Source organism: Ahaetulla prasina, chromosome 13, assembly GCF_028640845.1.
Source record: "Ahaetulla prasina isolate Xishuangbanna chromosome 13, ASM2864084v1, whole genome shotgun sequence".
Classification (NCBI taxonomy): domain Eukaryota; kingdom Metazoa; phylum Chordata; class Lepidosauria; order Squamata; family Colubridae; genus Ahaetulla; species Ahaetulla prasina.
The window spans coordinates 25,315,823-25,338,874 of NC_080551.1; the positions used below are offsets into that span (position 1 = coordinate 25,315,823).

Below are 23,052 nucleotides of genomic sequence, written 5' to 3' on the forward strand. Positions count from 1 at the left end.
TGCCTGAGGTAAGCCCACGGAGAGCATTTTCCAAGCTAAAGGACACCACTTAGACTTGTATACGGCTTCGAAATGCTTTACTACCCTCTCTAGGAGGTTTACAGAGCCAGCCTCTTGCCCCCAACCATCTGGATCCTCATTTTACCCACCTCAGAAGAACAGAAGGCTGAGTCAACCTCGAGCTGGTCAGGATCAAACTGCTGGCAGTGGGCAGTGAGCTAGCCTGCAATACTGCATTCTAACCACTGGGAAGGAAGGGAGGAAAGGAAAGGGAGGGGAGGGGAAGAGAAAAGGAAAGGAATTGAATTTATGGCCACCAGTAGCATCCAGCTGTCACATGACCCCAATTTATAATGGTTTCACCAGGAGCTGCTGTTAAATTTCGACAGAAAAAGCCCCAGACAAGGAGGAAGAAGGCAGGTTGATTTTTAGTAAGTCTCATTTATTTGCAATTTCATACATGATGGCAGATGGAAGGAGGTTCTCCTTGTCAGCTCTGCTGTGCTCAAGCAGACCTTTGCTTAGGAACATCAACACTTTAGATCAGGGGTCTCCAATTTCAAGACTCGTGGATTTCAACTCCCGGAATTCCCCAGCCAGCCAATTCCCTCATGCTGGCTGGGGAATTCTGGGAGTTGAAGTCTTAAACTTAAAGTTGCCAAGGATGGACAACTCTGCTTTAGTCTCTTCCAAAAGCATTTTTTTTTAAAAAATGGGATTTCTCTCTCCAGTCCCATTTTCATAAAAGAGTCCAGAATTCCACTTTCCTGATAGCTTAATTTACTTTTCCTTGCAAAAAAAAAAGTCAAGCATGGTTGACTTTTAAAATACACTTAAGAAAAAAAAGGCAGAATTTAACAGGAAGGACACGCAAAAGCACCAGAATTGAAAGGAAGGACCTTCTGCCAGGGTGAATCGCATCTTTAGGATTGCTGATCTGCCTAAGAAAATTATACACCCAAGAAAAAAAAAACACCCACAGTCGCCTTCCGGCACGCAGCAGCTACAATCTACTTGACAGTATCAAAAATGGTGAGTTTTTTTTTAATTATTATTATTTTTACACAGTTTAATTACAGCAACCGCCTCCTTCAGCTCAAGCAGCCCTCTTGCTATTAAACAAACGTACAAAAATAGCCATCTCTTGTTTTGCAGTTACAAAAACTTCACCGTGGAAAGTACCTGCTTTGAAAAAGAGTTAAGATATGGGGGCTACTCACTGGTGTTTGGGGAGGAATCCCCACCCCTACTTTAAGTTCACAAGCGCCATTGAGTTGGCAGAAGGTAAGAGAAGAGCCAGACTGACAAACAGACCATTCATGGTCTCGAGGCAGCTGCTCCTTGTTTCTCAAGTCTACGATGGGCATTAAAACCTTGAGAGAAGCTCTACTATCTTCTGGAGTTCCCTAACAATTCCTTCTTTGGGGAAAAGGACCCTTTTGTCCTGTCCAGGATGAAGACCAAGGAGCAGCCATCCACCTCAATCAACCACCCTATCTCATCTTCTCCACATCACCACATGGCACACAAAGGCACTGGCAGAGCTACCGCAATCAGGTGATCAGTCTGGGATGTTTTGAGAGTTGGGCCATCACATCTGAACAACTTGTGCCCAGGAAAAGGATGGGATTTGTGGAGGCTTCAGAGGTTGCTAAGCCAAACAACTTCTAGCCCAAGGTTTCCCAACCATGAAACTTTTAAGATGTGTAGACGTCGACTACCAGAAGTTGGCTGGGGAACACTGGAAGTTGAAGTCCACACGTCTTAAAAGATGCTTGGTCGGAAAGCCTGGTTTTAGAAGTCTTCATCGGCACCCAAAAAGATCATTTAGACCATCTGAAAGGCCAACAGGTTCCCAAGGGTGATTCTCTCGCAACTTCCCTTCATTCCTGATCACCATGTTCACTTCAAAGAGGTATTTTCACTTAAGACTAATTAAGATTCTATGGTCCGAGACCCCATGTCAGGTTCTCCTGCTAAGCACGATGACTTAACGGTAAATAATGCTTATTTCATGAGGCCTCTTTCCTGCCAAATCAACAGATGTCCTGACATGGGTAACCAAAGGTCTACCTAATTCTAGTTAATCTCCTATATCAGGGGTCTCCAGCCTTGGTCCCTTTAAGACTTGTGGACTTCAACTCCCAGCTTTGCTGGCTGAGGAGCTCTGGGAGTTGAAGTCCACACATCTTAAAAGGGACCAAGGCTGGAGACCCCTGTCCTATATCTGCTTCACACACGACCATCACACGAATTCTTTCCATTTGATCAGGGCAACTATTTCAAAGGCAAAGTTCTACCATCCCACAAGGGTTAAAAAAAAGTAAAAGTCACATGTTACAAAAATGCACAATTAAAAAATTCCTGTTAAAAAGAGGGTTCAGGCGTACAATACACATCTCAAAAGTGAATCACCTTAACGTGGTTACCGTTTTTTCTTTTCTTTTTGCAAAATATATATACTCATCCCGCTTTAATTAGCAAAATTTGATACATCTGAAATGCCATTAAGACTATTAAGCGTTAAGTAGAGAATCCGTAAGAAAGTCACCTTAGTAAAAAGGAAGTGATTTCTCCCACTCCTACGAAAAATCCTGGAAGTAAGAAGCTCAAGAGCAGGAAAATTGAAACTTTTGCTCCATTGAAGATGATTAAGATAAAGACTTCAGTTATGTAATTAATGTCCTTGAAGGATCAACAGCTGGGTGACCCACTGTAGAAATTCAGGGGTGGGAAGGGAGGAGATCATTAACAGCCTGGATAATGGGACCCCAATTCAACAGGGATCAGTGAGACAGGTTGCCTATGGCACGCTCGGTTCCCAGATTGCCCCACACGGAGCATGTGGGGAAGGGGGACAAGCAGGAGCCCTTCCTTCCTTGTCCCAACAGCAGAACTGTAACGATGTGCTATTTGTCTACTGTTGGATCAATGCCAGTATCACAAATATTTGAGAACCACTGGGGGTGTCATCTTCTCCCAAAGGAGCTGAACGCAAGCCATCTTCCAGAGAGCTATCCGTTTCACAAAACAGGCTAGGTTTCCATGGCTTCCTGACTAGGCCTTCCATCTACCGGATGGCAGAAAACAAATGTCTACCCACTCAGACAAGACACATGACTGGATGTCCCTGGCATGTCCAGATTGCCCCAAATCTTCTTAAAATCCCCCCATGCTGCACACCACCCGTCAGAGTCTGCAATCAGGGGCCCTAAACAAATTCAACCAACATTTTGGTTGAATTCAACCTAAATCAGCATTTCTCATTCTTGGCAACTTGAAGACGGTTGGATTTCAACTCCCAGCATTCCCCAGCCATTCCGGGAGTTTGAAGTTCACCACCTTAAAAGTAGCCAAGGTTGAGAAACACTGAACTAAACTGAAAGAAAGAAAAAAAAGAGTCCATAACTGTATATAAAACAATGTTTCCTTCCAAGAATGCTGATTCTAACCAACCCATTCAAGGCCCATTCACAGTCAGTAATACTTATCAATCTGTCAGTTAAGATTTCTTTTCCTGGCTAGAGGATCACAATCCTTAAAGCACCCCCAGAAATCACTATGAAGGAGACTGGAAACAGGCTACATCATCAAGAGGCAAAATGTTAGCTTATCAAATGAATGTAACTGAGTTCCGGACAAATACTAATGGTCAATGCAAGAAAAGGCACTTTTAAGGCTAGTGTTTAAAAAAATGTTGGTTTTTTGCATACATGCTGATAGAACGGTCTCAAACCACGATGTCTGGAGCCAATATGGGCAGTTGTTTCTCTTTACCCTTTAACCAGGTTAAAGACGTAAGATTTCTCCAGCTAGGTTTTTTTGTTGTTGTTGTTCTCGTTTCCTGATTTTAATCAGCTAAGAGACACCAACCGTCCCACCAGCAACAACTCATTGGCAGCGTACGCAATTCGGGAGGCAGATTTTTGTAAACTACAAGGCAACCTCAAAGCCTAAATAAATAAATAAGAGAGCTGGGCCAAACATAACCATGATGACCAAAGGGGAGGCGTAAACTTAAATTAACTTAAACTTAAAATTACTTCAATGGAAGGGTAAAAGTTCTGGCTGAAATTCACAGCAAAGTGAACTTTGAAGTCATCATGGGATTGTTCTATCACCGGGGCGGGGGGGGCGGGGGGAGGAGAACGGGACGACATTGCTCTAGTATTTTGCACTGGTTTGTCACCCTGCAAATCTCTCTCTTTTTTTTTCCTTTTCTTTGCTGTTCCTCTTCCTTCATCCCGCTTGTCAAGCTGCAGGCTTCAGCTGGCAACTCCAAAAGAGGAAACCTCCCAAAACAGAAACGAAACATGATGCCCAACTTTTGATGGATGGGTGTTATCAAAGAGGGTGAATCAACTTCCCTATCAACCAAGACAGCAGGAAGAATCCCGGGTGAAACTAAGACAAGACGATCAACGGATCGGCTGCAACATTAAAACAAAATGAAACAAAAATAATAATAATAATAATATTCTGTGCATTATGAAAACATGAGGATTTTGCCTTTAAATACTTTGTGCAAAAACATCAACGCGGCCTATAAAGTCAGGACAGCTTCTGGCTAGCAGTGTCGGGTTAAGACCAACGTTGTTTCTTCTTCTTCGTTCGCTCCCAGGGTTAGTCTTCGTTGGCAAGGGTCTCCGTGGACAACCAGATTTTGGCACCGCTCAAGAATTTGCTCAGGGGTGTGCCCAGGATGCTGCGCCGACAAAGGTTGCCCACGGGGGAGAATGGAAAAGCGGAAGAGAGAAAGTCGGGCGTGGTGGGACCGTCATTAAGCCCGTGGGCTCGGAAATACAGGCGGCTCTGGTCCTGCTCGGATGCATTGGCCAACACTGGGGGGCTGCCGTTGTGTTGCCTCAAGCTCCGGTTCAAGGATTCCACCTCGTCGGCCAACAGAGAGATTTTGTGAAAGGCTGTGATGAAACCCCCGTGCTTGATCTGGGCCTCGGGGATCCAACGGAAGTAGCAGAGTTTCCAGAGTTTGATCTGTGTCCTGGAGAGGCGGGGTAGGATCACACCGTGAAGGTCCGCTGGCTTGGAGAACCAGTCTCGGAAATACTGTTCCATGCCGTTGGTAGTGTTATCCATGTGGTGAAGGAAGTCGGGTTTTAGTTTGAGGATCAGGGAGTTCCTTCTGGGGAAGAAGTCTTGTTCGTTGATGATGCCGTTCTTGAGGGAAGATGGGAAGCCTCTGAGGGTTGAGCTGTAGTTCTTCTGGGGAGCGAAAGGGGGAATAAAATGGGTTGAGTTTCTCATGGTTCACTGCACCGGATTATGATGGGTTTCATGTTAATTGAATCAAGAAATGCAATTAAGGAAATTACAGGTACGATCCATGGCTAAGAATTCTGCACGTCCACAGCAGGACCCTAAAGTAAGACCTCCAATAACATATTGGGGATCCCATATGACCGTGAAAGATCTGGCAGGAAAGGCCAGATTCATCTGTTATAAGGAGAGGCAGATTATGTATAGCAGTGATTCTTAACCTTGGCAACTTTAAGACATGTGGATTCAACTCCTAGAATTCATGGGGAGTTGAAGCCAGCATGGGAAATTCCAAGAGTTGAATTCCATAGAGAGAGTAAGGAAGATAGATAGATAGATAGATAGATAGATAGATAGATAGATAGATAGATAGACAGACAGACAGACAGACAGACAGACAGACAGACAGACAGACAGACAGACAAGCAATGATGGGAGAAACACATCTAAAGTCTGCAACAGGCAAATAATATTATGAAGGGGCTCAAATAGACACCTCCCTAATTCACAGAAGTATAAGAGAAGGGAAAGTCCAGCACAAAGTTGTCACGACAGCCAATCTCCATCAAAATAATCTTAGCCTCTCCCGTGGAGCTGGTTTTCTGATCTTCCTAGTGAGTCCTGCACAGGCCACTTCAGATGTGGGGGGTCAACACAGGAAGGAAATGCTTGAAAGAGACTTGCCTAAATTGGGGTCCTAGAAGTCGGTCACTTCGCCCCATTCTTACCTTTGACCGTTTAAAGGTTTTCACGATCCCGTTGCACACGCAGGGTGTGCTCTTCCCAATGTACAGGGGGTTGTGAAAGAGCAGACGATCCCGCGGCGTGAGCTGAAGGGACCAATCCCAAACGGAGGGGAATTTCAGGCCTTTCTCGTCACCCAGCTGAATATTTTTGCTGATGGCAAATTCCTGGAAGCAACCAAACGAAAAGATGTCGAAAGAAGCAACCAAGACCCCCTTCCTTGAGTTGAGATTTAAGTCCACTCTAAGACCGATAAAGGTTTAAAATCAAAAGTCCAGCATCATCACAATTCCACAGCACAAAAGGTTCTGTGCCTCACACACTACCCTTTCCTTGAAAGTGTAAACTACACAATGAAAAAGCTCTACTGAAATACAACACGCCTGTGCAGAAACAACCATCACACCTGCATCACCACGACAGATATTCTCCTGAGTCCAGGTAAGGTCAAGCCCTTCACACATTTCAATGCTGCCCCACGGTTTGACCCTCAGGTGTCTGCCGTCTTAAATTGGTCGGTCGTATGTTGCACCCACCGTGCTTTGCTTTACTCTCTGATGTGGAGAATTGAAGAGGAAAGTACCAAACAGTGAGATCCGTGTGCTGTCGTACAATATGGTCAAGTAGGCTTCGGAAAACTCAAAGGCCGACGGGTATTGCTCAAGCAGCTGCCAGACACTGTCAAGGAACATCAGGAACAAAGGAGACTAGAGGGGGGAGGAGGAGACAACTGATCAGATAAATAAAATCTCTGGAGAAGCCTAAATTGACTGCAAAAGAAATGAAGCTTCTTCAGGTTGAGTTCGACTCTAGTGACTTTATGGAGTCAACCATGAGTTGGCTTCCTGTGGCCTTTTTAATGATATCATTTCATACTTCCTAGTGTCCCCCAACAGCTCTGGGATTTCTTACTGGTTTCCATCCAAGTGTGAAGCAGGTTTGGCACTCCATATATTTTTTAGTGGGAAGATCAAGAAAGATTCGCTAAGTTCCACCATTAAAAGTCTTGGTCGAAGCATTTTTGCATTGATCCACCAGGCACTTGACTGGATCACAAGGGCTCAAGCTCTGATCAGGATGGTCGATACACACTGGATTTGTCCCTTGTTCCTCTGTGTCCCCTGCCCATTCTCCCCTCTTGGACTAATCACAGAATTACCTTTTCTGAGTGGAGAAACGCCTAGCTAACTACCCTTAGATATTTCTTCAAGTTGGGGCTTTATTCATCCTATTACCTCTTTGTCAGATTTCTTCAAGTGATTGCACCTGTCCAGAAACGGGTGTCCGGCCATGACCCACTCCTTCTGAATCAGGCTCTGAAATCCAGCAATGGTCCGAAAATGGGGATCCAACATCACTTGGATAAGAGATGCCACACAGCAGCTCAGGTCTCGCCCTTCTTCCTCTGTGGAAGAAAGGGTGTGTTTTTAACACAAAACTGCTTTCCGGTGTTGTAGAACTTAACCAGAGCCCTTGCTGAACAGGTGACTCTCTAGAAACATAAACATCTATTGCAGAGTATCAAATTTCATGGACATTGAGAGAAACCAGCTTCAAATGCCTACACAGCTCATCAAAACGTCAACCGTATGCAATAAATCTGGTTTAAGTGTCTCTATACCAGATTTATTTATTTATTTATAATTTAATTTCTATACCGCCCTTCTCCCGAAGGACTCAGATGAATGCTGGATGAGAGAAGAACAGAGTTCTGTTTATGGCATGGAGTAAAGTTAAGTCTACGCGAAAGAACTGGAAGAATTAATTCAGATTATGGTGTCAACACTCCCTTAAGTAATTTTGTTATAAATGCTTAGTTAAGGCCATATAAAGAGGCTGCATGAGCATCAAGACGATTTTGCAAAACAGATTAGCTTACCTTGCAAAATGACTGAAACGTGTTTGCTGTCCAGCATGTAGACCAGTTCTGCAGAAAGCTTCAGGAAGATTCTAGATCAAGAGATCCCAAAATCTAGATTACCTTAGATGAACGTATAGGTTAATTACCATGCAAAATTCCCAGAAATGTTAGCTTAAATGCCTGGCTATCTGATTTCCCGAGAAAGAGATTCGGGTTTTTCAGAATTAGGGTCTTCTACAAGTGGTGCAGGTAAGATTCTTTCTGTGGATCGTTTGCAAGTTATATAGCTTTTAACTCTTTATTTGACATTGTTTTTATGGAAAGTGGCCCTCCAGATTTCCTGGACAGAAGATCCCGACCTCTTCAAGTTCAAATTCAATCGAAACCTTTATTGTCAAGAGTACAACATGGTTGTACTATGAGATTGGCTGAGCCTCCCTTTACCTACCTCACGTACTCCAGCCAACGTGAATTATCCAGCAAGGACAGCCACTTCTCCTCAGTTTCTTCAAAAGGCTCTGAGACAAAGAGAGAAGTTATTTTCAATTCCTCCAGAACTTTCAACTAAGCCTATGGGTGGCCCTACCAAAAATATGGTAAATATTAACCAGATTAATTTTTTGCCCGCAAAATAATGCTGTAGATAGATACTTAAAGCTTTAGGCTGAGATGGGACCCAAATCTGGACATTCATCTTTCAGTTGACATGAAGGAAAGTGGAAATGATACTGCAACCCTCCAGCGGTTATGTTCTCTGGGTCTTCAGAATTAAAAATAATCTGGGGTATATATTTAGAGAAGCCGTTTCTTCTTCTTATCTCACGACTTAATATGATTGGAGAGTGGTTGCTACCAGATGCTGCTCGGTGTTATTTCAATAATACTTTTTGGACTGGTCTTTGGGAAGTTTAATATGTTTTACATGGAATCTGCTTGTCTCAAATTGTCTGCCTCTTTGGCAATACAAGGACCAACTCGGGTTCAGAGGGCATTACCATTCACACATAACTGCTTCAGTTTGAGGAAAGCCGTTTGGATTTCTTGAACATTTGGCAGGCATTTATCCAAGTCAGATTTGTAAACGTCACTCCTCTGTGGATGACTTCTGGTGACAGCATTGCAAATCCTGCAGGAAAAAAGAGAAATTGTACTGAGGACATTTTTAGAAGTGTCTCATGATGGCTTCACCCCACAGCTGGCCCCAAAGCCCCTTCTCAGCCCAGAGTACAGCTGCAAGCTTCCCCTCCCTCCTCAAGCTGCTTCCTGTGGGCAAGGGCACACCCAACCACAGGCTCAAAAAATATCCTGCTAGGGAGCACCAGTTGGCCACAGCCGGGTGGGGATAAGAGAAGTGGGCCCATCTCCCCATACTTCAGAACTCTGGGTCAACTATCTGGCCTTTCTGTGAAGACTTGACAATGTGAAACAGGGTTCAATGATTGATGAGGACACCCCTTGAAACTTAATAAGCCAGTTCTCCTCAATCTGATGCTCTACAATCCATCCACCCACCCACTCATCCATCCATATATCTGCAATTTTCACCACTGGTTATCTGCAGGGAGATGGTAGCTTTAAGAGGAGCCCGTCAAACAGAAAGCCAAAGGAACACAGGATCATAGGGCTGGAAGGGATGTTGGAAGTCTCTGCTCAAGGCAGGAGATCTTAAACCATCCCGGTCAATGGTTGATCTCGCTTTTATTTTGTCTCTCTGCTTTCTCAGATTGGGCAGAAAATTAGATTGAAAACAAGATAAATGAAAGCCGGCCATCGCAATCCCTACCGTTGGTCTATTTTTCGTTGTTGCAGGCTGTCCTTGATGTGGGCCATTCTCACCAGAGCATTCCCATTGGAATGGTTCCAACACCACATCTGGGAAACCAAGGCAGAAGTAGTAAGCTCCATACGTCACAACACGCCCCGAGAAAGTCAACAGCATCTTAAGAACCTGTCTTCTTTTTCAACTGGTTGCAACAGACAGAAGATTCAAAAAGTGCTTGAGAACTGCTGAAAGTGGGTTTTTCAGAGGCTTAATAACAGGGCAAAGAGTAGGGACCTGGATTAGTTTTTGTGGATCTCTTGATGATCTTTGCTCCATCCATCCATCCATCCATCCCAACACAGCTATATTATGTTCCATGTCTTCCTAGTTGGCCTCAGAGCAGGAGAAGGATTAATCTAGGGATGTGGTTCTCAACTTTGGTTGCTTGAAGTTGGGTGGCTTTCAACTCCCATAATTCTGGGAGTTGAAGTCCACCCATCTTCAAGCTGCCAAGATTGAGGAACACTGATCTATGGTGTCAAAACATCAAGAACCTGACTGCATCCTTTCCAACTCACAGATTTAAGAAGCTTATGCCTTTCAATAACATTGATTTTAAAAAGTGCTACCAAACTTCTGAGCCTTTTGGATCCCAACGTGCACTATGAGGCGAGGGGGTTGGTGGCACGGGGGCCCCTTAGTAAAAAAAGAAGAGACACTCATCAGACCAGCCTCTCTCAGCCTGGTAATACCCCCCTCTCCCTTCTGCCTCTTTGACCCTTAAGAAAGGAAGGAAGAGATACAAAGGGAGGAAACGGTACAGAGGAGAGTCGTTCAAGAAGATGTTAAATGTTAAGTATTAAGGTTATTATATTATAATGTTATATTAATATGATGGCGATGACTAAATATAATGAGGTATAAATATGACTATCCAAACATAATTGTACCCAGAATACACACTGTTTGATCAAAATTGAATGTTACATAAATAAATAAATATGAAAAAAAGAAGGAAAAAGTAATCACTTCATCTTCACACTTACCGGCATCCGTCGCCCGGTGAAGGAGTAAGAATATAGCTTCAGATCTTGATCCGCCAGAGAGGAGGGCACCACAAAATATTCTGGAAGACTTCAGAAAGGAAACAGAGAGAAAAACTCATTCATCTTTCAAAGTGTGAAGTCGGTCACTTGAATCCCAAGTTCTTAAAAATAAGGAGCCTTGCAAGACATCTTAGCCACCCAAAGATGCTTTCTCCTTCTGAAGGGACACCAGTTGTCATCGCTGAAGGGAAGAGCTCATGGGAAGAACAGGGGGTGTCCTCCATTTCCCAGAGATCCTGCCTCTTTCTTATCCAGATTTACCTGGTGGAGATCATGTAGCCTTCATTGACTGAACAGACACGCCATTCGGATGCTCCCGTCCTCTTGATCTCCCTATCCCAGTCTGAGAACGTTTCAAACAAGGGAGTCTGGTGATGAATGCCATAACCACCACCTCCTCCTCCTCCTCCTCCTCCTGGGTCTATTCCATTCACCTTTTTTGCTGGAAGAAACAAAGCCAGAAGAGTATTTTCATTTCAGAATCGAAACGCACAGAGGCCCGGGGTTTTAAAAGAAAAACTGAGAGCGATCAATATTCAATCTGGTGATTTTTAACAGAGGAGATGATGAATTTAAATACCGTAAACCAGGGGTCTCCAACTTTGGCAACTTTAAGACTTGAGGACTTCAACTCCCAGAGTTCCTCAGCCAGCCAGGTTGGAGACCCCTGCCGTAAACCAGAGTGAGGTTTTTTTGTTTAACTGCAGTGATCCCCAGGCTAAGTTTCCCCGATTCTTTAACTGTTGCCAGGTTTCTCCTGGTTTGGGGCTGTGCAGGTCACTTTGTCCATCTGCACTCAAAAGTTCTTGATAGGACAAAAGGTCTCCCATAACTTCATGGCAGAATCAGTATGGTTTATGTTAAAAGCTGGGATGGACCCGTTTCCCCACTTGTTCTATAATATCTGGTCCCAATACAGAATAAAACTAACGGGGTGACATTCAAATCACATCATTCCCAAGCTCCGGAGATTATTCTGAAGGTCTTAGTTCTAGAAGTAATAAAACTTGCATCCACCCCAAAAGACATTTCTGGAAAATTGAACTAACTGATAGGCTGGCCACTAAGTGGAGATGGTTGCCACCCAACTCAGCAAGATCTGGGCAGAAAGTGGTTGAGTCATCTAATAAGTCTCCCGTTTACCTGGATTGTGATATTTCTTGCCCACATATTCAAATGCGAAGAGCAGCTGGAGGTCTGCTGGTTGTGAATAGTGTGCTATTGCAAGACAAACCTGAAGGCGGAGAAAGAAAAAGAGGAACGATCTTCAGATGAGAACAAGCAAGCTAGAACCCCTTACACATTGTTTTCATGGCCAGAAATGACGAAGAAGGGGCAGAAAAACAACCACCAAAATCAGCAGAAATGGGTTGGCTCTAGGAATGCCTGCAACTTTTGATTTCCTTCCCCACACCCTGCAAGGGAAAAAAAAAGGCGAACTTGTTAGCTGTTGATGCCCACAAGAGCAACTGCGCACAGTAACGCCTTTGTCATGGATTTTAGTGGATGCCACTTCTTATTAGTGGCCAAGACTGCCAATGGCTTCCATTGTGTGTCACGGAAAAGGAAAAAGGTCAACATTTTTTCTGTCTACCGGGAGAAAATATTTCACGGATTAATCATGTCCTTATTTTTCTGAAGCGCTTAGGGTGCAAAAAGGGAAGCTTGGGGAAAAAATCTTGGGCTGAAAGTGACTGTTTCAGCTTTCAGTTCCTACTTTCTGAGAATGCAGCAGCTCAGATGAAATACGCTGAGAATCAGAGTTAAGGGGGGATCATTCCTAAAGGAGAGCCAAAGGAAAAAAATGTGCTTTCTGTGTCCCACACCACTCAGCTGGACTCTGCGTAGACAACCTCCTCTGTTTTCACTTCTCTTCTGGAAGGGTATTCATGCAATCATCTGCCTCTTTCTGGAAGATTAGAACCAGGCTTAGATTTGATATTTCATTAAGCCTGGTTTATTCGGTAAGTCAATAATGGCGATGGTGTTAAGGCATTAAGCCCAAATCAAACCAACCAGGTCCTGTTTTCAACCAAGTTTACAAAGCCTGGAACCTGAGTAGCATCAACACCATCCCAGGACCCAAGAGAACTGGAGCAAGCCGAAACACAGACGTGATATGGAAAGCTGAGAAGATGTCTCTGGCATGGGACCTTGTCTTCTAGCTAAAAATACCCTGCAGCTGATCGCCAAAGCTGCTTTCAGGTTGCTCCTCAGGCAGATGGTTGTTAAGAAGGATCACAGCCATGTTGATTTTATTCTGATGGCTCAAAAAATCAGGCCTGTGCTGGGAAAAATGACCGAGCCAAAAGCTGCTAAGATGTCTTGGAGCAGGGGTCTCCAACCTTGGCAACTTTAAGACTTGTGGACTTCAACTTCCAGAGTTCCTCAGCCAGCTTTGCCAGGAACTCTGGGAATTGAAGTCCACAAGTCTTAAAATTGTCAAGGTTGGAGACCCTGTCTTGGAGGATTAGAGAAGGGTCAAAGCCTACTGTTTATATGTTCCCTCAGTTGAAGAAAAATATGCATTTCCTGCATTGATTAAATCATAAGGAAATATGGGAACTGCCAGGACTTCTCTCTCTGCCAAGGAACTAACAAGCTAGTCAACCCATGAGGCTATCTAACTAATCTTGACATGGGAAGCCATCCAAAATATACCAGCTAGCTAAGGACATGTGACACTTGGCTTTTGCCCAGATTTTTAAGCTAATCATCCACCATGTTAGAAGTAATAATTTCTCACTCCTTGACATGTGTACGGTCTTCCACTCCCCTGATGGTGTGCGCACAAGTTCACAGGTACGTGATTGGTGCAAAAGCGCCAGAAGCAACACAACCCAAATTATTTGCACTGTACGTGTTGTGAGTTTAAACTTTAGTAACATTGGCCAGGATCAACATTTGCAACCACCGACGTGAGGAACACGCTGAAAAGTCTCTTTGTATTCTATGCTTCCATTTTGTGAGGGGGGAAAAAAATCTATTTTGGGCCATTAAATAAGATTAACTCAGTTCATGTCTGCTTCAGGATGTTAAGATATTTACAGTTTCCACCAGCTGGAGAAGAAGAAAAAAACCTTGCTTAAACACACAGCTGTATGAGAAATTTAAACCAAGGTGCCAACTAGTGGCACATGCCACATTCAATGGTCTTCTTGTTCTTTCCCTTCCCTCCCCCCACCTTTTTTTTTTAACCTAAGCTCAAAGATTCATCTGGGAGGTTTTATATATATGCAGAAGAAGGTTGAACCATCTGCCAGGAAAATTCTTGACACCAACCAGGGAGAAGCTACTTATCAATTTTCACAACTGCTTTTTTGAGGAATTGGGGATGTAGAGGACAGTCAATCCTTATGGCAGATCTGAGTTACTTATTGATTATTTATTTATTAAATTTCTATTATTCGATGAGTGGGTTCAATTCTCCTCCTTCCCACCATTAACAGTGTGCAAAAAGATTTCCTTCGTTCAACACTTCCCTCAGCCTGCGATTTCGACTCTAGATATTCAAGACCCGATACCTTTTTTGCACTTTCCGGTCCGGCTTCATCAAAACGAAAACGGACAATCCGAAAGTCTTTGCAGTAAATAATTAATTCCGTTGGATTAAACTTCAGCTTTTGGTTGGGGCCTAAGACTTTCTGTTTCCTCTTGGTATCATTCACTGCGGGAAAGGAGGGAAGAGGCGTGAGAGAAAACAAAAACATCTAAAACTCATGCCTGATATAAAGGCTGCTAATATGGATTGTTGTTTCTGCAATTTATCCATTTCTGCACTCAGTTCCTCATTAGCAGAGTTTTTAGCAACTCATTTATCCTTTTACCTGTGACGATTTGCTCTACACACGTCAAGGCCACATCGTGTTCTCCAAGGAGAAGATTTTTGTACTGGAACTTCTGAAATAGAAGAGAGGCCATCAGGAAAAATGCATGAACGACCTTAATTTTAGTTGTGTCTTGCTTGCACAAAGGACAAAATTAGCTTGGCTCTGGATTTTTTTAAAAGGGTGGGGGGAGGAAATGCTATTAGATATCCAGACCAGGGGGTGAAATGCTCCCGGTTCGGATTAGATCGCCCGATCCGATAGCAATGGCGGCGGGTGGCAAAGTCAACGGGGAAGCATGACTCACTCAACAACGGCAGTTATTCACTTACCAATTATGGCAAGATAGGTCGAAAAATGAGGCAAAATTCACTTAACCACAGTCTCGGTCAGCAACAAAAATTGTGATCAGTTCAATTGTGATCGTAAGTCGAGGACTACCTGTAATTCACAGGTAGTCACATATATTATGATTTAAATCTGAAGGAAAAAGTTGTGATTCTTGTAAAATCGCCCATCCCTGATTCCTGATTGTTTGGACTCGCAACTAATGCAGCTGCCCAGATACTGTCGGATTCCAGATTTTCCATCTCAGAATCTCAACCTGACATTGGGATTCTTTCCAAAGTCATTCGAAAGCACTTCCTTTGGTTCCATTCTTATTTATACTAATAAGTCCTCATTTAATTTCAGCGTCCATATCCATACTGTGAAGTTTTGTATAAAGTATTTCTAAAAAACAACCTATACAGAATCCTAAGGCTACGAGGGACCTTGGAGGTCTTCTAGTCCAACCCCCCTGCCCCAGGGGCTTAAATATTTTAAAGATTCTTTCTTTTTTTAAAAAAGTGCTTGCTTCCTTTTCCTTCACACACATTCCCCCCACTCCAAAAATTACCTATATAACTATCTGCCTTTGTTAAACTTTCAAAGAGCGAATTCAGGGAAACGAGGTAACTATACCAGGCAGCAGAATTTGCAAAATCTGGATATTTTTCATCGGGTTATTTCCCTGTGCTGTATTGCAAAATGAGAACTGCAGGACTGAAAAGCTGAGTTCAAAGAGGGTTTCCTCTACTTGTCTACGAGAGGAAATCTCCTGGCCACGTGTGGGGATTCCACACAGGGTATTACAAAAGAAAATGGGGAAACCCCCAACGTCGCCAGAGCTGCCAAATTAAACCCAAAGGTGCTTTTTCAAAAGGCAACTGGACTTTTGTGTGTGTGTTCCCACCACCACCACCTTGAAAACGTTTCGCTTTGCATCCAAGAAGTTTCTTCAGCTCTGCCTGAAAACCCCTGGACTAAAAGACCCCTGGACTAGAAGACCCTGTGAGGTTTCTGGTAGCCCAAGGATTCCACACAGTTCTTCAGTTCTGTCTTGAAGAAGCTTCTTGGATGAGAAGTGAAACGTCTTCAAGGAAAGGAAGGAAGGAAGTCCAGTTGCCTTTTGACAAAAAAAAAAAAGAAAAAAAAGAAAAAGCACCTTTGGGACAACCGTGGCCTGGAGGATTCAGACATTTTGCCAAGTGAAACCATCGTTTCTGCATGCTCCTGTCCAGATTGTGGCATCCAACCGACCTGGAGAGGGAGGCTGTCATCTGTAATGAAGGATATCTTGAAGTTGCTGCAGACCAGTTTTCCCCAAAGGTCGTATTGGCTTGTATCCGTTGCGATGCATTTCCTCACAAAGTTCACTTCGTTCACCACAATTTCGCCTGAAGAGAGAAAAGAAAGCTGGTTGGATCCCTGGATGAAATCTTCAACGAAATCAGCGGTTCTTAATGGTGGTTTGTGCCACGGGGACGTTTGAGGAAATCTATGGACTCCTTGCCAAAAATGAAAATTAAATGATGAAAATAAAGGGGAATCTTCCCTTATCCTCCCATTTCCACGTTCACAGACCCTCTGAAACCCATCCATGGATCTCCAAAGAATCTCCACGGAGCCAAAGTGAAGAAGCTCTGAATTAAATTAGCTGAACTTGTGACTTCAGAATGTCGCTCGACAAAAATGGATTAAAAACTAGTGCTGTACAAACTTTGGATTTGCTTCTCTTTAAAGCAGCTGCATCTTTACTCGGCTTGTTTTGTTGTCCTCCACTGCTTCCTTGGGAGTCTAAGAAAAGATGAAGCTACTTTAAAGGGTTACAGAAAGACGCTCCATCTGGGTCCTTGTGTCCTTTCGAAACTGAATCTGAAGTAATGATGTGCCCTACTAAAAACTTATTTCTAAGAATCCCAATGTCTAAAGCATGGTCTACTTTTATTGATTGATTTTAAATTATTTATCTCATCCTGTCCCAGTTGGACCAATTATGTTTTCAAAGAAAGGAAGTTTAAAAGCTTTTAAGCAATGAAAATCTCATCTCACATTTAAAGGGAGGAACTTTAAAGGGCTAAACTGTTTTTGCTGCTGACCCAGAGCTTAATGGAGTTTCACATCTTCAAAAGAACCTGCAGGTGGCCCATGCTTTCTTGCAAACCCACTTAGGAATAATTAAGCTTTACTCCTCATTCATAAAATGCCAATCCAAAAGAATAGTTCATTTTTAAATATTTTTCTATTTCCTCAATCTCAAACTTAGAAGGACCGAAAGTGAGAAAATGCTCTTCAGGAACAATTTAATACAATCTGAAAGTCTCCATTTGCAGGTATTTGAACATTATGTCTACTCTAAATTTAGCCACAGTCCGGCTCCCTTCTCCTTCCGTTTGCTAGCACAAGCTGTTCCAAGCACTGAATGATAATCATGTGCAAATGACTCAAACAGAGATGTCAGAGGCAAAAAAAAAGCTGCATTTGTTTTCCAAGAACCCAACAACACCCAGCAACACAGTTATATCTGCAGAATCCACACCAGAATTAAGAGCCACCCGAAGTCCATATAAATCAAAGCCACAAATACCTAGAACAAAGATTTACCGGGAAATTTGAGCTCTGGCTCAGATGCAAATTATTAAGAAGTGCAGGCAGCCTCTGAATTTCATAACACATATCAATGTGTTTATTTATTCATTCCGATTTATTAGATGCTGCATTCTTGAAAGAAAAGGAAATGATTTAGCTGGGCAGAGAGATGGGGTTTTGCAATGAGAGAGGCTTCCAGTCTTGGTTACAATGATCGAACACAGTTTGTCCTCAGTTAACACCCGACTTGAGCATTGTACTTTTAACATCAACCAGGAAATTCCAGAAAGGTCTAACACAGGAAATATCAACAAGTTAGCATCTGACATAAAAAGGCTGGAATGCAGAGCTGAGGAGAGATGAAAAGGGGGATCCGGTAGCCTTAAATTCAAAGTGGGGCTCGCGGTCAGTAAACGGAGTCGGTCTTGGGCAAGTCAAATAAGTCCCAGTTCTCTACGGTTCTGTAATCATTGGGGTTCGGTGGAGATCTGATCCCCAATGCTTCTGAACTTCATTTACATCATTCACACTGCAGAAAAGCTTGCATGCTGAAAATGACCTATAAATATGAGTGTATTTGCATTTTCTGGGTGGAATGAACGTATCTGTCCCATGCTTTGTATTTTCAGGAAGTGCTACCATTTTCCTTGAGGTTGAAGAAGAATAAATGCACTTGTTGATTTGACCCTACTAAATTATAACAAAGAGCTGATGGAAAAGGAAATTCCAGCCAAAGAATCTGGCTTCTGTAAAGCCGTCTTTGGGCTGCAGGATTATAAACTTTATATCTGCTTAGCGTTTGACAATAGAAGCAACGGAAAAAGACTTTACTTGACAGTGGAGAACAATGACAATTACGTACCAATTAAAGACTTCACATTTGTTAATGCTGACTAAATCTGTTAAAACTTTATTTGCTCATTCCTTAGGAAAGCAGAAGGGTAGGATCAATAACAGGTCACAGATCCCTTCCTGCATTTTAGGTTGATGTTGTACAATTCTGCAGTCAATGTTTTCATGGGTAAGTTTCCAACAAAAATATCTGATGTCTAAAGCACAGCGAATTTAGTAAGCAATGAAGAGGAACGTCCTCCATTGACCTCACATTCTAGGTCAGGGGTCTTCAAACTTGGCAACTTAGCTAGCTGAGGAATTCTGGAAGTTGAAGTCCCAGGGTGGAAGTTTGAACTTTCAGATTTGCAAGATTGATGCCAGCTCTGCCAGGCAAGGAAACACTGATTAGATGAACTAATTCTACTTGATTGCAAGGTTACCGTAAGCGAATCTTGGCAGTGTGCAAATTTTAGCTGACGATCCTGGACACATGGCAGTCCACCAGGATTATATAGTATTTGTGTGGAAAATGTGCTTAAAACCCTAACTTTAAAATCTCCTGCCAATGGAGCTTTACTGTGGTGATCTCATGGAGATGCCCACCAAATATTCTTGCCCACCTTATGGAAAGAGTTACCTGCAGAAACCTTGAAAAAGCTGGGACTTATTTCAATGACTCCAGATCTAACAGGCTTCACAGAAAGCATTGCAAAACCAGGAAGGGCATGATTGTAAGAAGGGAGGATAGAAGCACACACTTGTGACCTTCAAGACTGCCAGAAGAAGATAAGGTTCAGAGTTAACTCAAAAGGGGTATTTTTGCTTTTACATTGCCCAATAATTCAGCATGAGAAGATCCTCTTCTCCCCTCAGACAATTTAAGAATATCACTCTCCCCCTCTCCCCTTGTTACGCAAACACATTCCCCATAAAGGCAATGTTTCTCTGAAAAATTACATCATCCTTTTTAAATTTACAGCTGAGCGGCTTAGGATTTTCAAGATAAGGTGCCCCTGCCTGTACAAGATTCCTTTGAGATCTTAGCAGATCACAATCCAGCATCTGCTCCCTCTCTTCCTATGGCCAGGACTAGGAAAGTCCAAGGACACAGGTAGAGAAACCAAATGCCAATAAGTCACTGAGCATCAATGCAAGAGAGGTACAAGCAGGGGAAGCTCCTCTCGGCTGGTAGCATGATTACTCCGTTAAAAGATTTTGCTCAAGTAACTCAAAAGTCACTTCCAAAGTTCAAATCTACACAAGCATCACTCTGTACAACTGAAAGGCTAAGCCAGTTTATCTTAACCTTGGCAACTTTAAGATGGGTGGACTTCAACTCCCAGAATTCCCCAGAAATCCACCGATCTTTAAGTTGTTAGCTGGGGAATTCTGGGAATTGAAGTCCACCCATCTTCAAGCTGCCGAGGTTGAGAAACACTGGCGTAGCCTACAGAATTCTTATTCCAACTGGCCATTCAGAGCAAGAAAACATTAAGAAAAATATCTTCAATGCTCGAAGCTCTCTTTTCAGCTTGCATTAAACTCTTTGCAAATTTAATGCAAAATATCTGTGCATCCAAAACCAGCCAATAAATACCGGCAGACATTTATTAGATGGTCTTTTATTTCTTCCTGATTCGTAGCAAGCAGCTTCTCCTTCCCCAATGAGCTTTGGGGGATTTTATAGGAGATAACTGAGCAGCTGGAGAAGAGAAAATCCCTCGACTTTGCTGTCAGGCCGAAGCAGGCACAATCCTCCTCCATCCCCGTTGGTTATTTGCAGAAATAAAGGTCACAAGCCTGCCAGGCGATTTAATTTTGCACCCAGTGCCAACTGGCAAAGAAATGAATACCGCTCTCCTTTCTTCCTTCGTGAAATTGGTTGAAGCCGTCTGCTCAAAAGCAGGAGATCAAGTTTGGCAAATGAATCCCCAATATGTATTGTTTAAAAAGGACCATTTCTGAAAGCCAGAGGGTCTTCGAAGGAAGGAACAAACCTGCCCTGGACCAGGTGAGCTGTTGCAATAGGTAGAACAAAAAGCCCAAAAGGTACAACGTTCACGCTTGGCCATACAAAGAAAGTAGGAACGTTGTGGTTTGAAAAAGGAGCAACAAATGCCAAAAAAAAGGAAAACAGGCCCTTAAGGAACAACCTGAGCCTTGCAATCTCTTAAAGGCTCAGAAATATGTTCCGGCAGAAAATCCTGTGGGGTGCAAAGCCTGTTCTGACACCTGTCTGGAATGTTTACCTGGCAGTAGGACAGGCTCCAGTTTCTTAAGTCGAGGCTCCGGAATGATCTTGTCTTCAGCCTGAAAAACAGGAGGAGAAGGGCAAACGTGCAACCATAAATAAAATACACAGGTAGTCCTTGGCTTGCAGTCATTCGTTTAGTGACTGCTTGGAGTTACGACAGCACTGAAAAACGTGACTTAGGACCAGTCCTCACACCTACAACTTTTGCTGCCTCCCCAGGCAATGCGATTTAAAATTTGGGCACTTGGCAACTGGCATTTATGATGCTTGCAGGATCCTGGGGTCACATAATCACCAACTGCAACCTTCCCAGCCAACTTCCCACAACAGATGTCAGGGTGTGTGTGTGTGTGTGCGAGATTCACTTAACCATGGCCTGATTTACTGAACTGCAGTATATTAGTATAACAACCATGACCAAAAAGGTCATTAACGCTGGGCACGACTTAGTTAACCAGTTCCTTAACAACAGAAAATCTAGTTCCAATTGCGGTCGTATGTTGAGGTCTACCTGTGCTAGGCTGGCTGGGAATTTTGGGTATTGAAGTCCAGCCATCTTAAAGTGGGTTAAGAAACAACTGTAGGGACAGAGCAACAACCGAGTTCAGAAAGCACCCACCGTAACACTGGAGTATTCAGTGACTCATAAAAGTGACCAAGCCGGTTTGAGCCACCCTGGTGTCCGCTTTCCTTTGTGTCTGTGAACTTTGTGGTGACAGCAACCCCACTTCTTTTAAAACCAGCCAACTCCATCCAAATGTTTTGGAGTTCAGAGGCTCCCACATTAAAGCTTGCTGCTTTATTTATCCTTAAGGCTCCTTCTTTCATTCTGAAGTACCCTTTCCAAAAATAACACCTTGGCTTGTTAATACAATTAGTTCTTTGCACACTTTGAGCCTGACAATGAAAACAGTGCATTTCTGGACCCTAATCTACATTTTCATCTTCATTTTTTAAAGAGGGTATCAGTTGCATTTTGAACCTCAAGCAAACTCTGGGTTGACGCTCTAATGAATTTAAAGAGGTGGAGAATTTAAACAGGAGCTGCAAATCCACAAGGCCAAATAGGAATTTGCTTTCCAGGGTGTTTATTTCATTAGGCAACTATGACCAAAACAAAAAACACCCTCCTTTAATGTTGCAAAGGCACGAAATCCCTCCAAGGCAAACTGTTGGTTCCACGGTGTGTTTATTCCTCCGATCTCATCAACTGAATGGACTAATATTTGTTTTCCTCCCATAACTTTCAGATACCACCTGATGCAATTGCTGGCCTTTTCTCCTGGCTAAGCGGCTCTTAAGAAAGCAGCTTTGCTAACCGGAATAAAAACGGCCCTGTTAAAGAAAAGCCGTGCACATTTTTTCAGTGTGTGTGTGTGTGTGTGTGTGTGTGTTTAACCGGAGATCTCCCTGGGTTGGCAGTAGTCCAGCCAAAGTCTCCCTATGGCCAAGCCTGGAAATAAAGGGGCATCTTCCAAAGAGACCCCACACCCATCACCCAAGACCCAGGTAGGGGGCTTAAGTGAGAGGGGCACCCACGGGTGTGTGTGTGGGGGGGTCTTCCCCGTCCTTGCAATTGCGGGACTGCCTGCAATTAATGCGGGGCGATCCCTGCCCAAAGAGGGGCGAAGGAAAAGGGGTCTTTTTTCCGAGGGGCTTAGGGGGCCCGAGGGCGGGAGGAGGGGGGGCATCTGGGAGAGCAGGTGAGTCACTGCCGCCTCTTGCAATTGCAGCGGGGGAGGTTCGGGGGGGGGAGGCTTTTAAAGACCCCCCCCTCCCAGGGATGGGCATGGAGGGGCTCGTCTGCAGAGGGACCCTTCCCCCCCGGGGGGGGCTGCGAGCGTCTGCTGGGGGGGGAGCAAAGGGTCCCTTCCACCCCCACCCCGCTCCGAGCACAGGTGAGGCTCCGCCAGGTGAGTCTCTCGGACCCGCAGGGGGACAAAGGGAGGCGGGAGGGCGAGTCGACCCCCGTGGGCCCTGGGCCTGGAGGGAAGGAAGGAAGGAAGGAGAGACGGGGCGGGGTGGGGGGGTGGAGAAGGCGGCTCCGGGCCGCGAGACGGACCCCCGGCGCTTACCTGCGGCAACAGGTACGACTTGAAGGTGGCTTTGGGGGCTCGGAGGGAGAACATGACGGCGGAAGCGGAGGCGGCGGGTCCCCAGGCAGGCAGGCCGGCCCTGGTCGCTCTCCCCGGCAGCGCCGGGCGGGGTTCGAGGCCCCACCTTGCTGGGCAGGGCAGCGAACGCACCCCACCCCTTCCCGCTCCGCCTCCTCCGGCCGAGGCGGCGGAGCGACTGAGCGCAGCTGGAGGGGAAAAAGCGCCTCAGGCTTGCGAAGCCACGCCTCCGACGGGAGGGGAGGACTCACCGCGACGGCACAGCCAACCGGGAGCGCGGAGGAAGCTCCGCCTCTTTTTGTATCCTAGCAACCGCGGGGAGAGTCTCTGGGTGGACTGGGAAGGCCGCGCGAAGGAGGCGGT

The 23,052-nt window shown here is 44.3% G+C and overlaps 1 protein-coding gene across 2 annotated transcripts; it reads right to left on the minus strand.

Moving 5' to 3' along the window:
* Positions 1 to 421: 421 nt before the first annotated feature.
* MTMR10 (myotubularin related protein 10) lies at positions 422 to 22,867 on the minus strand. Of its 2 annotated transcripts, XM_058155867.1 has the most exons (16): positions 22,651 to 22,867; positions 20,571 to 20,631; positions 16,159 to 16,295; positions 14,578 to 14,650; positions 14,275 to 14,417; positions 11,894 to 11,984; positions 11,012 to 11,192; positions 10,691 to 10,778; positions 9,666 to 9,754; positions 8,878 to 9,008; positions 8,331 to 8,400; positions 7,901 to 7,971; positions 7,257 to 7,426; positions 6,558 to 6,728; positions 6,006 to 6,188; positions 422 to 5,223 (listed from the first exon to the last, which is right to left on the minus strand). In XM_058155867.1, exons 1-16 carry the CDS (start codon positions 22,702 to 22,704, stop codon positions 4,624 to 4,626), a joined length of 2,313 nt encoding a protein of 770 aa, XP_058011850.1. In that variant the 5' UTR covers positions 22,705 to 22,867; the 3' UTR covers positions 422 to 4,623. The 2 variants fall into 2 exon arrangements, with proteins under 2 accessions (XP_058011850.1, XP_058011851.1); XM_058155868.1 differs by lacking the exons at positions 20,571 to 20,631; positions 22,651 to 22,867 and having other exon boundaries at positions 11,894 to 11,986; positions 14,276 to 14,417; positions 16,064 to 16,176.
* Positions 22,868 to 23,052: the final 185 nt, after the last annotated feature.

Coding starts and splice junctions, on each gene's coding strand:
- MTMR10 (XM_058155867.1), bottom strand. CDS start 22,704: ATGTTCTCCCTCCGAGCCCCCAAAGCCACCTTCAAGTCGTACCTGTTG. Junction 14,418..14,577: donor TGTAGAGCAAATCGTCACAG/GTAAAAGGATAA, acceptor CCTTTCCCGCAG/TGAATGATACCAAGAGGAAA. Junction 5,224..6,005: donor AAACCTTTAAACGGTCAAAG/GTAAGAATGGGG, acceptor TTCGCTCCCCAG/AAGAACTACAGCTCAACCCT.